Source organism: Pseudorasbora parva, chromosome 6 (assembly GCF_024679245.1).
Source record: "Pseudorasbora parva isolate DD20220531a chromosome 6, ASM2467924v1, whole genome shotgun sequence".
NCBI classification, from domain to species: Eukaryota; Metazoa; Chordata; class Actinopteri; order Cypriniformes; family Gobionidae; genus Pseudorasbora; species Pseudorasbora parva.
In genome coordinates, this window is record NC_090177.1 from 20,482,429 (window position 1) to 20,495,761 (window position 13,333).

General features: G+C 36.4%; 1 protein-coding gene across 7 annotated transcripts in view; it reads left to right on the top strand.

Annotated features, from left to right (window-relative positions):
- Window positions 1-1,222: 1,222 nt before the first annotated feature.
- The window catches only part of hspg2 (heparan sulfate proteoglycan 2), a 145,449-nt gene continuing 133,338 nt past the window's right edge, over window positions 1,223-13,333 (top strand). For all 7 annotated transcript variants that reach the window (XM_067446098.1, XM_067446100.1, XM_067446099.1 and 4 more), the window contains exon 1: window positions 1,223-1,626. In XM_067446098.1, coding sequence (XP_067302199.1) covers window positions 1,552-1,626 — 75 coding nt within the window. In that variant the 5' untranslated portion in view covers window positions 1,223-1,551. The remainder of the gene's footprint in view (window positions 1,627-13,333) is intronic.

The window sequence follows — 13,333 nt, forward strand, 5'->3', positions numbered from 1 at the left end:
TGCACTTGTTTGAGCCAGTTATATCTAAAGATATAATCTAACTCTAAGCAGTGTTAGACCATCACTGATGGATTTACAGTTTTGTATATGTATAATTTCTTTCAGGGTTCAAAGACCGATATTATTTGATATTACTGTTTTGGGATGATTTAGATCTTGAAAGCTGGGCTGAAGAGTCTATTGCCAAGGGAAATGTGAAAAATATCTGAACTAGTCAAATATGATGTAATTGCAAGTTCACGTTTATTGTGGGCCAATTTCAAACCATAAAAATAACCAGCTGTAATAAACATGGCCATCTTTCAGCAGAGTTTTCAGAGCCTCGTAAGTTTTGCGTCATTAGGTGGTGCTACTGCCACAAAGTGATCTAAACCAGAGGATATTTAGTTAGAAGCTGTCAGAGATACCGGGCGACATCTTACTTTCATAAAATGAACAATAAACAATTAATAACATTGACGTTTTGTATCAACTTCCATATCTTTCAAAATTCAGCTGCAGTGATATTATGATCACATTGCAAATATCTCATAATTCATGTAGGCCTATAAACTGTAAATTCAAGGTTTACTTATAAATAATATTGAAGAGCGAATAAAAGGGACACTTTCTGATTGTTTGCCATTTGTTTTGTTTTAATATGATCCTAAATGACCAAGCCCTTTACAATAGCCATTGTAGGCCTAGCTAAAAATTTAAAATAAATAAATAAATAAATAACAATACACAGGATACAAACATATCCCCCTTTACCCGTTGGTGTCACAAGCAAACAGAAATAAGCATGCGATAGAGTGTTTTATTAAATAGCCAACTTTGGCTATTTAATAAATTTGTCCAACTATTTTATACAACAGGCCTTGCAGACTAAAATGAGCTTATGTGCATTAAAAAAAAACTGGTAATGCCACACTATTTTTTTTTTGTTTTTGTTTTTGTTTTTGTGGAGCCTATTTTAATTTGATTAAAATAAGAATACAAATTTAGTTTGTAGGCCTATATCACATGTAATGTTTCCTCTTAGTTAGAGACGTAAGAGACGTACTGTAAGATCCCGCTCCCGGAATTCCATTTCTCCTTTTATGCCAGGCGCTGATCGGCTTTGTCTCAAAAATCCTAGTGAGCTGCCTCCCTAGACAGCATATTTGGGCGTCATCTGCGTTCACTGTGCTGTCTAGGTATGCAGCTCACTAGGATTTGAGACAAAGCCATCGCCAGCAGTTCAACATCATCGCGCTGAAGTGATCCGCTAGGCAGTGCATGCTGAACTTTCTGCTTGCCTATCGGAAAGTGGACTAAGAGAACAAAACGGATATTCACAAGTCAACCATCAGTTTCTCTTGGTTGTACCTCACAAGGACTCAAAAGCAAACGGATTTTCTTTTTCTTTTTTGGCAAATGAAGTCCCACCAAGCGTGGGACGGAGAAGCGACGACGGCCTTGCTGTAAAAGAAACGCTTCAAAGTTTTGCGAAGACATTTCCCAGTGGCTTCAAGTGACGGACTTTGGTTTTCCCAGCGGCGTGTTTGGAGTCGTGCTGGGCTGGCAGAAATGGGGACGCGGATACGTGCCCATAAACTCACCCTTTTTATTATCCCTTTGATATTTACGTCGCATCTGTTTAATGTAAGTGATTAATCTGCATTTTTACACACTTATCATATCACTCTGTTTTTGTGTAACAGGCAACCGTATCAATGAAAATGCACGCAAAAAGTTACTTGAGCAAAACTTTGCGTCTTAATGTAGCCTAATCCATTCATTTGAACTCCCTTCTTTTTGCAGCCTTAAGTAAGTCGCGAATTAACGTTATATCATGTGAACGTTATGTTGAGTTGCATTGATATACGGATATCGACTCAAGTGTTGCATGTGTGTTCTAGTCCTGGTCTAATTTTATCCATAGAAACGCGCTATTCATAGTTGGTCTCACTGGCGTCTTGCATGTCTGTACACTTGATCAACTTGATTTATTCTTTGACACTCATTGATTTAAAGCACATTCACTGCACACAAACTTAAAAAGCTAATTAATATACTAATTATGTAATAGTTGCAACCATGATAAACAATAAAAGACTATCAAGTGAAAAGGAAGTAGTTTATCTTGATTATGGGTGGGATGATCTTACCCTGTTTTGTGATTGCTTCCTTTCTCATGTTGTCATGATTAAAGCAATGCATATAGACTGCATTTATTTGATCACATATGCTCTTCATACATCACATAATAGCACAACTTCTCCATAGACTTGCTTATTGAGTCTCAATGTTTGTGCTAGGCATTTACAAAGAAATTGACACCTTTGTGAAAACTGCCTTTGAATTTGTGCTTTTATTCGGACTGTGCAGTAAATTTGGTTGTTATACAGGAAAAGTTTCATAACATATTTTAAAATTAAGTGGCTGAATGAGGCAAAGTAGCTGATCAAATGATTTGGTATGAGTTGATAAGTAAATGTGGAAAAAAGAATATCCTCATCTTTCTTGCTACTTGTTATACTTCCAGCCTGATGGTAGATTCATTTGGACTTTTTTACTTATGTAGGTGGAGAGTTACTTAGCTACTGACTGAATTGATCTGTTGGAAATGGAATAGCATGTGAAATTACCTTAACACCACAAAATCGAAAGAAAATACATTTTTAGGGTATGCTGTTCTATTTAGCATGAAGTTGAGTTAGTTCACCAAAAAAATAAAAACTTTCATCTTTTACTCACCCTCAATTTGTACCTTTATGGATTTCTGTCTTCTGTTGATACAAAAGATGATATTTTAAAGAATATGGTTAACCAAACAGTTGACTTCCATAGTAGGAAAAAAAATACTATGGAAGTCAATGGGGTCCGTTTATTTCTTTGGTTACTGCCTTTCTTCAAAATATCATCTTTTGTGTTTAGCAGAAGATAGAAATTCATACAGTTTTGGAACAACTTGAGGGTTGAGTAAATTACAGAATTCTCATTTTTGGGTGAACTATCCCTTCAAAGTAACTATTGTAAGATGTGTACATTTTTTCTTGAGGAACTTCTTAGCAGGCTTTACAGTTGTTACCCCCTCCTGTACGTTTTGGGGTTAGTTTAACTAGTCATCTGAAATTAGCGATGTCTTGGAACGCCTTTGATGTTGAATCCAAAAATCCTCTGATCACATGCTAACGGAAAGTCTTGTCATGTATAACTTCAGATTCTTTAAATCGGCTTGCGTTCATCCTGCATACCATGTATAATCCCTCTCTTATCATTCAGACACTAGTGAACATGAGCTTCTCTCCGTTTACTGATGTGTAGCAGAGGTCCATCGCTTTTGGTAATTTGAGATCTCGGTGCTTTGTTTTAGGGACCACTGTGTCAGTTGCAGTATAATTGAATTAAATGGACTCAACGCCATGTGTTTTTTCCATTACAAGCTTGCCTAAGATTTGACAAAGAGTTCAGTTGAACACTTAGGGCTTCAGTTGCCAACGGCATCCCTGGTGTCCTACTGGAATTTCAGGGTCATAAGTATCAATCAGCACTGACAAAACCCCAATAAAAGCACTTTATTACCTTTTAGTTTACTGACACAATCAAGTGCTCCCTCCCTGCTGTTAACTATCAATGGCCTGGTAATTGAGAGATGATCCTTTGCTATTTATTGACGCATGTCATTTTTGGGTTAAACTGGCTACTTGTGAGGTCGTTGGAAGTTTTGTGCGACGATAAAGAGTTGAAAGTGGGTTCACGCTCGGTGTCACTCCATCTGCTTTTAGTTTGACCTTTATCTGAGATGGGAAAAAAAAAGTAAGAAACTCTTTTAAGATGTAGACATGCAGTTATCTATTAACAAAGTTTCGGTTCACTTAAGCAATCAAGTTTTTGTTCCCGAAACTGTGTTTAGTTCTACTTAATATCAAACCCTTGATTTAAAGAGATTTCCATCCAAAATGTGCAACTCATGTCGTTCCAAAGATGAATGGCTTTTTTTATTCTGTGGAATACAAAAACAAGATGTTTAGAAGAAATATTTCAGTGTTTTTTGAAACTCAACAGTGTGTTGCGTTGGACACCATTGCTTTTAATCATATAAACAAAAAAAGTTCACACATTCTTCAAAGTATCTTTTTGTTTTGAAAACTTCATGAGGGTGAGTAAATGATTTTTGTGCTAACTATCCCTTTAAAGGCAGATGGTTATTAATAGTTCTGTTTTGGACTCTACAAAGCCTTTTAAGTGTTTTGTCCCATGATATCCAGCGTTACAATGTGCTGTTTTATTCTGAGATGATTCTCTGATTAGAGCATCACAAATATACCCTGACTTCATCTAGGTTGGATTCTAAGGATGGTCTGGATTCCTGTGGATATTTTAAGTTTACTGCTCCAGACTGTAGTTACATGCTCATTTCTGTTGTGTCTTTAACCGTCTTGGCCTCCCTAGTATGCCCACATTTACTGTATCTTATGTAATATCTAGATATAGTCCAGCCATCCTAGTCAATTTAACACCCATGTGGTCTTCCAAGTAAGCACAGAGGAATCTGGTGCACAGTGCTGGGATAACTGGGCCCGTGTTCAATGAGATTTTGAGGACAGGAGATTATTAATGGTCTCAGTGTGTGCTTTTATATATCTTGTTTGTGAGCTGCTTGTCAACCTAATATGGTCTGTTACATTCAGCAAATGTTAGGTACTTAAATTATTTGCAGTAAAATCACACACTTTGAAATGGGATTTACGGCAAAAATGTATGCTAGTATAATCTGAGGTCTCTAAAGTTGTTCACACGTGGCAGGTTTGATTAGATTAATACAAACTCTGGTGCGATTTGCTCTGTTAATGCGGTTCATTTGATTCAAGTGTGAACGCTGCCATTCGAACCCTGGCGTGCACCGAACAAGCGGAGCGAGACCCCCTAAAATGTAGGTCTCTGTCAGCTTTCAAACAACACCATTGTTCGACTGAAATATGAGTGCAACACGAACCAAAGACGTCTAAACAAACCCAAAACGGGACGTGATGTCACAAGATGTTACACAAAAAAAGGTAGAATCCTGAAGCATACCTGTTTTTTTTTTTTTTTTGTCGTATGAGCTGTATTGCCCATCACAGTTCGGATGGCATCAGAAATACTGTGTCCTTGCGGCAGATCTTCGTTTGAGCGCAACATCTGTATTATAATCTCTTCAAGAGTTCTCAACTGGAGCACAGCATTGTTTTGGATGCGTGTTCTGTTTTTTTTATATTTAAATTGAATCGGGAATTTTGGCCTGCACCAAGAGAACCAACACTTAGATTTACTTTTTGTGCATTTGGCAGAAGCTTTAATCCAAAGTGATTTGTGTTGCTTGTTTATTAGTGCATTTCTTGTGACTCAAACCCATAACCATTTGGTTGCTAGTTCCATTGCTTTACTTTAATAGTTTAAAGTTGACATCGAAGGAAAATTTATTCAATCATGCATTTTGTAAATGAATGTTATTCCAATTATTATTGTGAATTATTCATTCATGCATATGTCTAATTTAGTGTCTCCCAATCTTTTTTTTGCCATGGATACAATTTGCACAAACATGTATTGCTTCAAATGGTATATTAAAACTAGATATTATTAAAAGTAATACTTACATTTAATGTGAAACTTGAGCTTAAGTCAGGAAGGAACACAATAAGGTCATATATGTAGTTATATGATGTTGTTGGTGATGGTAAAACAACACATTTACATATCGCACCTGTCATATTTTCTTCATATTTTACTTCATCTTCGAAGTTGGTTTTGTGTGACTCTAGCTATGGTCAGACACTTGCATGTCATCATAATATTAACATTATTAAAATCAAGCTCAAATGGAGTTACGAGGATTTTGACTAGCGAATGACAGATATATGTTGTCTGCCTCAAGGATCTGAGGCAGTAAGTGCATCGCATGACGTATTCTTCAACTTACATGATATAAAGTTTATTGTAGCAATATATGTGCTCTGTTTTATTGTTTTTGAAATTTAATGATCAAAATCTCATGATACAAAATATGAAGCTTTATGCTCATGATAATTGAAACAGGATATTTGCTTCAACTACACGCCAGAGACTAAGACAATTCTCCGCTCTTCAAATACGAAAAACGCTAGCCTTTATGGACATTTTTTGAGTAAAGTAAATGCTGTACTTAAACATAAGTTCTTTTTTACCCTTGCATTGCAAACAAGCAGAGATCTTCGAACTGTGTGCGGCACATTGTAAATGGAGGCAGGGTCGGTTTATGAGGTTTGACTGACAGTTTGAGGAGCCAATGGAGGTACGAGGTTTAGTCACAGCCTCTTTTAAATTATTTTTATTGGTTTAATATTTTTAAAGCCCACATTCAGTTGTAAAGGGTGACCAATAGCATTCAATTTATAAAACAAAAACGACGAAATATAGAGATATGATGCTCTTTTATACCGTCTGTCACTACCTTTTCATCACAAGTTCATTTTCAGTCCCTTAGTTTTGGTTTATGCCTTGTTGCTAATGGTGTGTCTATAATTTATAAAAGTGGCTGAATGCAAACTTACCAGCACATATGGAGAACAGCCTGTGCTGCTTTTTATTTGTTCTGTTGTGAAGTGACTTCGGTTTGGATTGGGGTTAAAGTGGTTAGAACAGCATTTTTATGTGCAGATTTATTGACTCGACATTTCGAAATCCCTCTTTTTTTTATTGTTTTGTAGTAGAAATAAATGTTTCATTTTAAAAGAGTACAATCAAAATTTAATTAGCCAAGGATTGTTCCCAACAATCTGTGATCTACTTGCACATAAATTTGTCTGCAGGTAACCTGTGGTACATCACTGTGGGAATCTTCATCTTTCATTTCCCAGCTGTCTGTGGTAGAGCGGGATGCAGACTCCAAACACAGCTGCAGTTCAGCTGGTATTGTAACCCCTGCAAGTGCAGACATGAGTGCTCATTGTGCGGCTTGATGCTTCATAAGAAGCGCCCTTATTCTGACCACCCATACTCATAAATACAAAGTTCTTTTCTTGGTCCATTTATGTCCCACTTTCCCATGATTTCTTAAAACACTCCAAAGGGTTGCTTCACCAAGAGGGTCACAAGAAGTGCTTAATATGTTGCTGCCATTTCTGACTTGGTTGTCGGAAAATGGTCACTTTCAGAAATGTACATGTGCAATAGCAACACCAAGATCACAGGTTCAGTTTCCACCGAACATGCAATAACACTTTAGCATGGGTAACACATATTCACTATTAACTATGATTTTGCTGAAATAAACTCATAATTGACGGCTTATTAACAGTTAGGAAGGTAGTTTTTGTTGTGTTTAATTATTTGGTACAATTAATGGATGTCTAATAAAGTGATGTAGAATAAAGCTTTACTATGTGCTTATAAGTACTAATAAATAGCCAATAATGCATGCTAATAGGCAACTAGTTAGAATTAAAGTGTTACCAAATATTCATACTTGTATGCATAGCTTTGTTTCTATGATGAAGTGCTAAATGGTGTTTTAAAACCCTGAAAGGCTTTATATTTGTCTGTCTCTCTGCACATATTTTTGCCTTTTTTTAGACTTGTATGTGAACAACCTGAATGTCTCTCTTTATTGCCCAGAGCATGACTCATGTATTGTTATGCATAATTTGCTGTACTAAATTTATCAGTTTGTATTTACAAAACTAGAGAAAGATTGTGCAGGATAACTATTTATGGAGTTTTGTCTCTAAGGCTGCATATTGGTGGCAAATTGTTTATCAGGTGATATTAGAGATTTAAAAAAAAATGTAATTATTGTTTTTTTTATTCATATTATTTAATTATTCACATTTACCCCATTTTTTATATTTAGATTACCTTTGCTATCATCTAACACTGAAAGTAAGTAATTTATTAAATCATTTTGTAATCTTTAACAGATCTCAAAATGAATATCAATTTTGATTATGGATCGAAATTCATTTGTTGCATTTAAAACAAATAATTTTTGTCATTGTTTTTTTCAAAGTAGTTAAAGTGCTTAAAGTACTTGAATTTTACTTTTTAAAATGCAAGTCTTCGAAAAAAATTAAACTCAAAAAATCAGTTTAAATAAAGCGATATCTTTGTCATAGTATCCTTTGAATGGTTAAAGTTACCACAGTCATTGCATGTGCTACACTTATTTGTACCATTTAGTTTTATTCGTTTTTTAAATTATATTTATCTTTTTTAGAATTTGAAAGATAATAAAAAATATTGTTTGTGAGATCTCTGATTGTAGTCCTTGAAAAGTATTGCTTGGTAGTCTTAGAAATTATTTTTTACAGTATCTGTACAAACCCTGTTATTTAGACAAAATAGTATATCATTTTAATATCAGCTGTTTATGGCTATCATCAATAACATAAAAAATATACATTTACTGCATCCAGAAATATAATATTTATCTGTCCCTGGTCTTTTTTCATGAGTTATATTGTTTAACGAGTGTGCTTACATTCTACTAATAAGTACTATATAGTACACAGTAAGTACACTGGTCTTCTGTATCATCAGTATAGCATCCCAATGCATGACATCAATATTTCCATACCACTCAATACATCATAGAAGGCTTTTGTCAGCGCTTGCTGGATATTTATGGTGAGAATTTGTAAAGGCTAGTGTCTTGTGAAAACAGCATGTGAAGGAAGTTCCCAGCAGAGACATCTTCTTCCATTAATCTACAACAAGCCTCGGCCTGCCCTAGAAAGAGGTGCTACTTTTTCCGAGCCTCCTGCAACCCCCATAGGTTTTGAGTTCTCCCAGGCTGTTATTACACCACTGAGATCATGTCGAGAAAAAAAAAGTATTTCAGTGCCCTCAGGCCACAGCGAAAGGAAAATAAAAATGAGAAGACAGACGATGGAGCACTTGATTTTGTAAACGTTCCTTTTATCAATTTACAAGAAAAGAGCCAAAAAGATAAATCCCATCTTTGTGGTCTTTTGTGTTCACCAAAAACCAGACATAACAAAGACTTTCTTTGCAGAGTTTAACCAAAACAAAAGTGTAAAGGTGTGTCTAAGTGACATTTTAACAAGAGCCATTAACCTAGTGTACTCTGGATACTGTGTTTGAGTGTGCTGTTGTGGATATGCTCTCTTCTGAAGTGGCTGCCAGGGTCTATCATGGTTTGCCGTGCTGCTATTGGCCCCTTTGAGCGTTTGTGCCTCTATTCAGTATATCTGCCACCTTCTCTACACCACTCTGCTTGCTGGGTTCAACCGGAGAGGCTGCTGATAAAACTAGTTGAGCCACCCAGGAGGCTGATGTACATTAGCATGTCAACAGCTCCTCTACAGGAGCCGGGCACTTCTGGCTCTTGTCCGTTGGCAAGCAACTTCTCTTTGTCATTCAGATGAGCTAGTCGAGTTGTGAGTTCATTCTTGTGTTGCCTTATGGGTGAGGGTGTGGCTATAGAAAGATTAAATCTCACCTGACCAAATACTTGCCAATAATGTTTCATTGTGTTTCTTTTGGCAGATTGGCAATTGACATTTGACTCAAATCCTCTGTGAAGGACTTTACAGTCACTGGTTCCCTTCAATGTGTGCTGTTTGATAAGAGAGGAAATCTGCACTCTTCCAGTAGAGGATATCTGCACGGCCAAAAGTGGCAGCAACAATGATTTTAGTGAATCTCTGTTGCAAAGTTGCTGATTCATCATCCTGCCTGGGAAATTAAATTCAAATGTATCTATGAGAGGCAAAAGCCCCTGCCCAGTAGCAGTTTACTCAGGCTTTCCTGAGTCTTTCCTGTACTTGGGACACTGAAGCAATCTAAGACCAAAATGTATTTAGTTGCCTAGTTATTCCCCTTCAAAGTTCTGCTTAAATTCTCTACTGCTTTTATAAACAGGGTTCCAATGTTAAAGAAGATAAATTAAGACGTATCCATATAATGTCAGGTGAAAATACGAGTGCGAAGTTGAAGCGATCCCTGCATTTGCTGCCACAAGCTTAGATCAGTATCAAACATACCTGGTACCCATCTATAAGAGCAAACATGTTTAAACTGGAAATAATGAAATTACTTGGGAGCCACCTGCTCTTGATGGTTCCAAAACCACATCCCACACTGCAAACTTCTCATAACCTTAAGATCTCACTTTTATATTTCCATGACCAGAAGTTTCAGTGCTTTTCTGCAATGTTTTCCGTAGGAACTTTGCTTCTAATGGTTCCAGGCCATATATTTCATGCCAAAGTTCTCTAATGGAAAAAGTGCAATCCCACTCTGAAACCTGTTATTTTAGACCACTGTGTTTACGTAAGGCACATTGTGATTGGTGCAGATACCACAGGCCTTCAGCCATGTGCTCTTATCCAAAGGCAAGGGAGTAGCTGACAGTTTGCTTTCGCTCAATTTTTTTGAACTGCAAAAGTGTTCATATTTATCTATCCCTTCCTATATCCATTACAACCACTTTGAGGTCCTGAATGGTTATGGTTTACAGTGTTTTTGACCTACTCACATGCGTGATTAATGCTGGCATGAACAGTGGGAAAGAAACCTGAGCTATTGTCTGATAAAGGAGGAATGTTAAATCTGACAAAGCACTTAACCACACAGGATTCAGTGACCACAGCGCATCAGTTTGGCCTCTGACGTGCCCAGAGGTCGAATTGTAAAATTGTTTTCACAGGGAATGGTGGGAGGAATCAACTCACTTGAGCTATGTTTGCTATTCTTTCTAATATGTTGGGGGAATGTGAATCATATCGGTAACATTTTACAATAAGGTTTCATTTGTTAACATGAGTTAATGTATTACCTAACCAAATACGTGTTACCGTCTTTGTTACAGTTACAGTATTTGTTGCAGTTTTTGTTAAAATAATAAACCTTATTGTAAAGTGTTACCAAAATATCATATACCTTCTGTTCTCTTCTTTTTCAAAAGATGAGCTTGAACCGGTCTCCTGGCCATTTTGAACGTGTGAAAATGGCGGAAGTTTATTTGACTCTGCGCACAGCATTCTGATTGGTCAATTGCTGTTATTTATAGATTGTTAACTATCATTTGGAGAATTTGATCATTGTGTATTATAAGGATCGTGTTAGGACCCAGACAAAAATAGAGAAAAAATGACTCATGTGACATTTGACTCATCATTAATTATGAATGACTGAGGAGCCATGTCTCATGGGCATGGTCGTCTTTAATAACAGTACCCGTATTATGCTTGCTTTTAGCTGTTTTTGGTTTGAAATTGAACTTTTGTGGTTTTCAGACTAAACTGGCCTTGTGAAGTTTAATTTGGCCTCCACCCACACATCATGATCTAAACTGCAGTTTCACCCTACCCGTGACTGTCTTTGGAATCATCTCTTTACCATAAAGGCTGAGAATGTTTCAAAAAGAAGAGTTTTAGTGTAAAAGAGATTATCTTTTTGTTACAATTACTTCTACTTCGCCCCCTCACTCGCCCCCTCACCCGGATCCTGCCCTTCAGTCAAGATTAATGTGAAAAAGGATTTTAATTATAAAATAGACTATTTCAAAAATAAACAAATTTGCCAAGTGCATAGCTTCTACCGTTCATTATTAGGATATTATACATTTTAGTTAAGGACAGTCTGTTTCGCAGTCACATTTTGACACATTTCCCAATAAAATTCCCATGCCATAAAGAATGCAGCTCTATACTGAGTAGGTTAAAGATATGATTTTTGTTCCATGTTTAGGGGGCTAGATAGTTGGTCATAGTTAGTTGATGATTTCACTGTATTGCTATGTTCATCATTGGATGTAGTTCAGGCTGTTCTAACTCACCAATAAATCTGTTAAGTGGGAAGCAATGAGTGTGTTTTATAGTAAAGCAAACACAATTTATTACTTTTGGTGGTAACCTGTCTGTATTCATGGTAAAACCCACTGAAACTCTGTATCTAAAATGTTTTTATATCTGGTTGTCTAAAATATGTTCATGGATAATAAGTTAATAAGAATTTTTGAATGTGTTGGCCTAGGCAATTTTCCTTTTTGTGTTCATCTGTGTTCTCCTCTTTGCATATGTCTTCATTGTATTCTGTCTCTGGCCTGTGTTGACATCCTGTTTACGGACGTTGTAATATTTCCACACAAATTACATTTTGGAAAATGATTGCAATGCAGTTTGCAGATCGGCAAAAATAAAACTCTAAAAGCCGTCCAATTGGCTTGTTTCCGATTCATGGCCGTTCAATCGGTGCATCTCTACTTTCAAACCAATAAGCTTTCTGTTGGTTAATGTAAAGTCCTATTGAAATAAAAGGAGTTTATTACAGAAAATCCATCGAACAATGTTACATGTGACCTTTTCTGCAGTTCTCTTTACAGCAAGCTTACTTTTATTACCTATGTGTCATTGCTTCAATTTTTATCTTTATTATTTGTTTTACTATAGTCTTATAAAATAAGAGCATTCCACTGAATCCACTCTTAACAGTTACTAACTTTAATTTTTCAAAGTTTCCAAAGGAGAAAAAGAAAAATGTGGAACACAGAAATATAATGTTGGTGTCCAAACAATAAACATTGCGTTTCCATGCCTGCAGTTGGCGAGCGGTGACACGGAATGACATTTCAAGAGGTTTTTAATTACCCTGGACTTTATAACTACCTATGACTTAGAGCCAGCTAAAGCAATATCCTTTAAACCAGATAATTAAACAGCCCTTCCAGTGTTGATTGATGAGTAACTAGAAGTCCTGCTGCTGTAGAGCAGATATTTTAGCCGCTGGAAACTCAAGGCCTTGCTGTTACCTCTATAGCCTCAATTGTGGTCTTGACATGGGCACAAAGTGTAGTGAAAGAAGCACACTACTATTGAGATCTGGCACAGAGGAGAGAATGGCTGAGTCAAATTCTTTGGCACAGGTTCAAGACCTGCCTGCAGGCACAAGTTTAATGCATTTTGTTCTTTTGTGGGGAAAACCTGCAGTGTGGTGACTAGGAACGGGTTCACTCTTAACCTGTAGTGTAAGCCTTGGAAAATAACTCAATGCGCTACTCGCCGGGCTCAGACCTGAAGCGCACGCATAGAATGCCACCTTTCAGAGAGCATGCAATCGCAAATACAGTCCTTACTTGTGGATTATTGTGCTTGAATCATCAAAAATGTCATTCTTATTCTGGGGAGTCAAACATATTTTGGTATATGTTAAGTGAATGTAAACCATTCTTAAAGCCTAATAAACCTATTTCTGTCTGTCATTAATTTTAATCTTTATTATATATTAAGAATCAGTGTATAATTAATTTATAGAGCGAAGCAGTGTATTTTCCTACTTGATTTAATTTCTTAAATTCATTAAATTACAAAAACTGTCATTTTAGTTT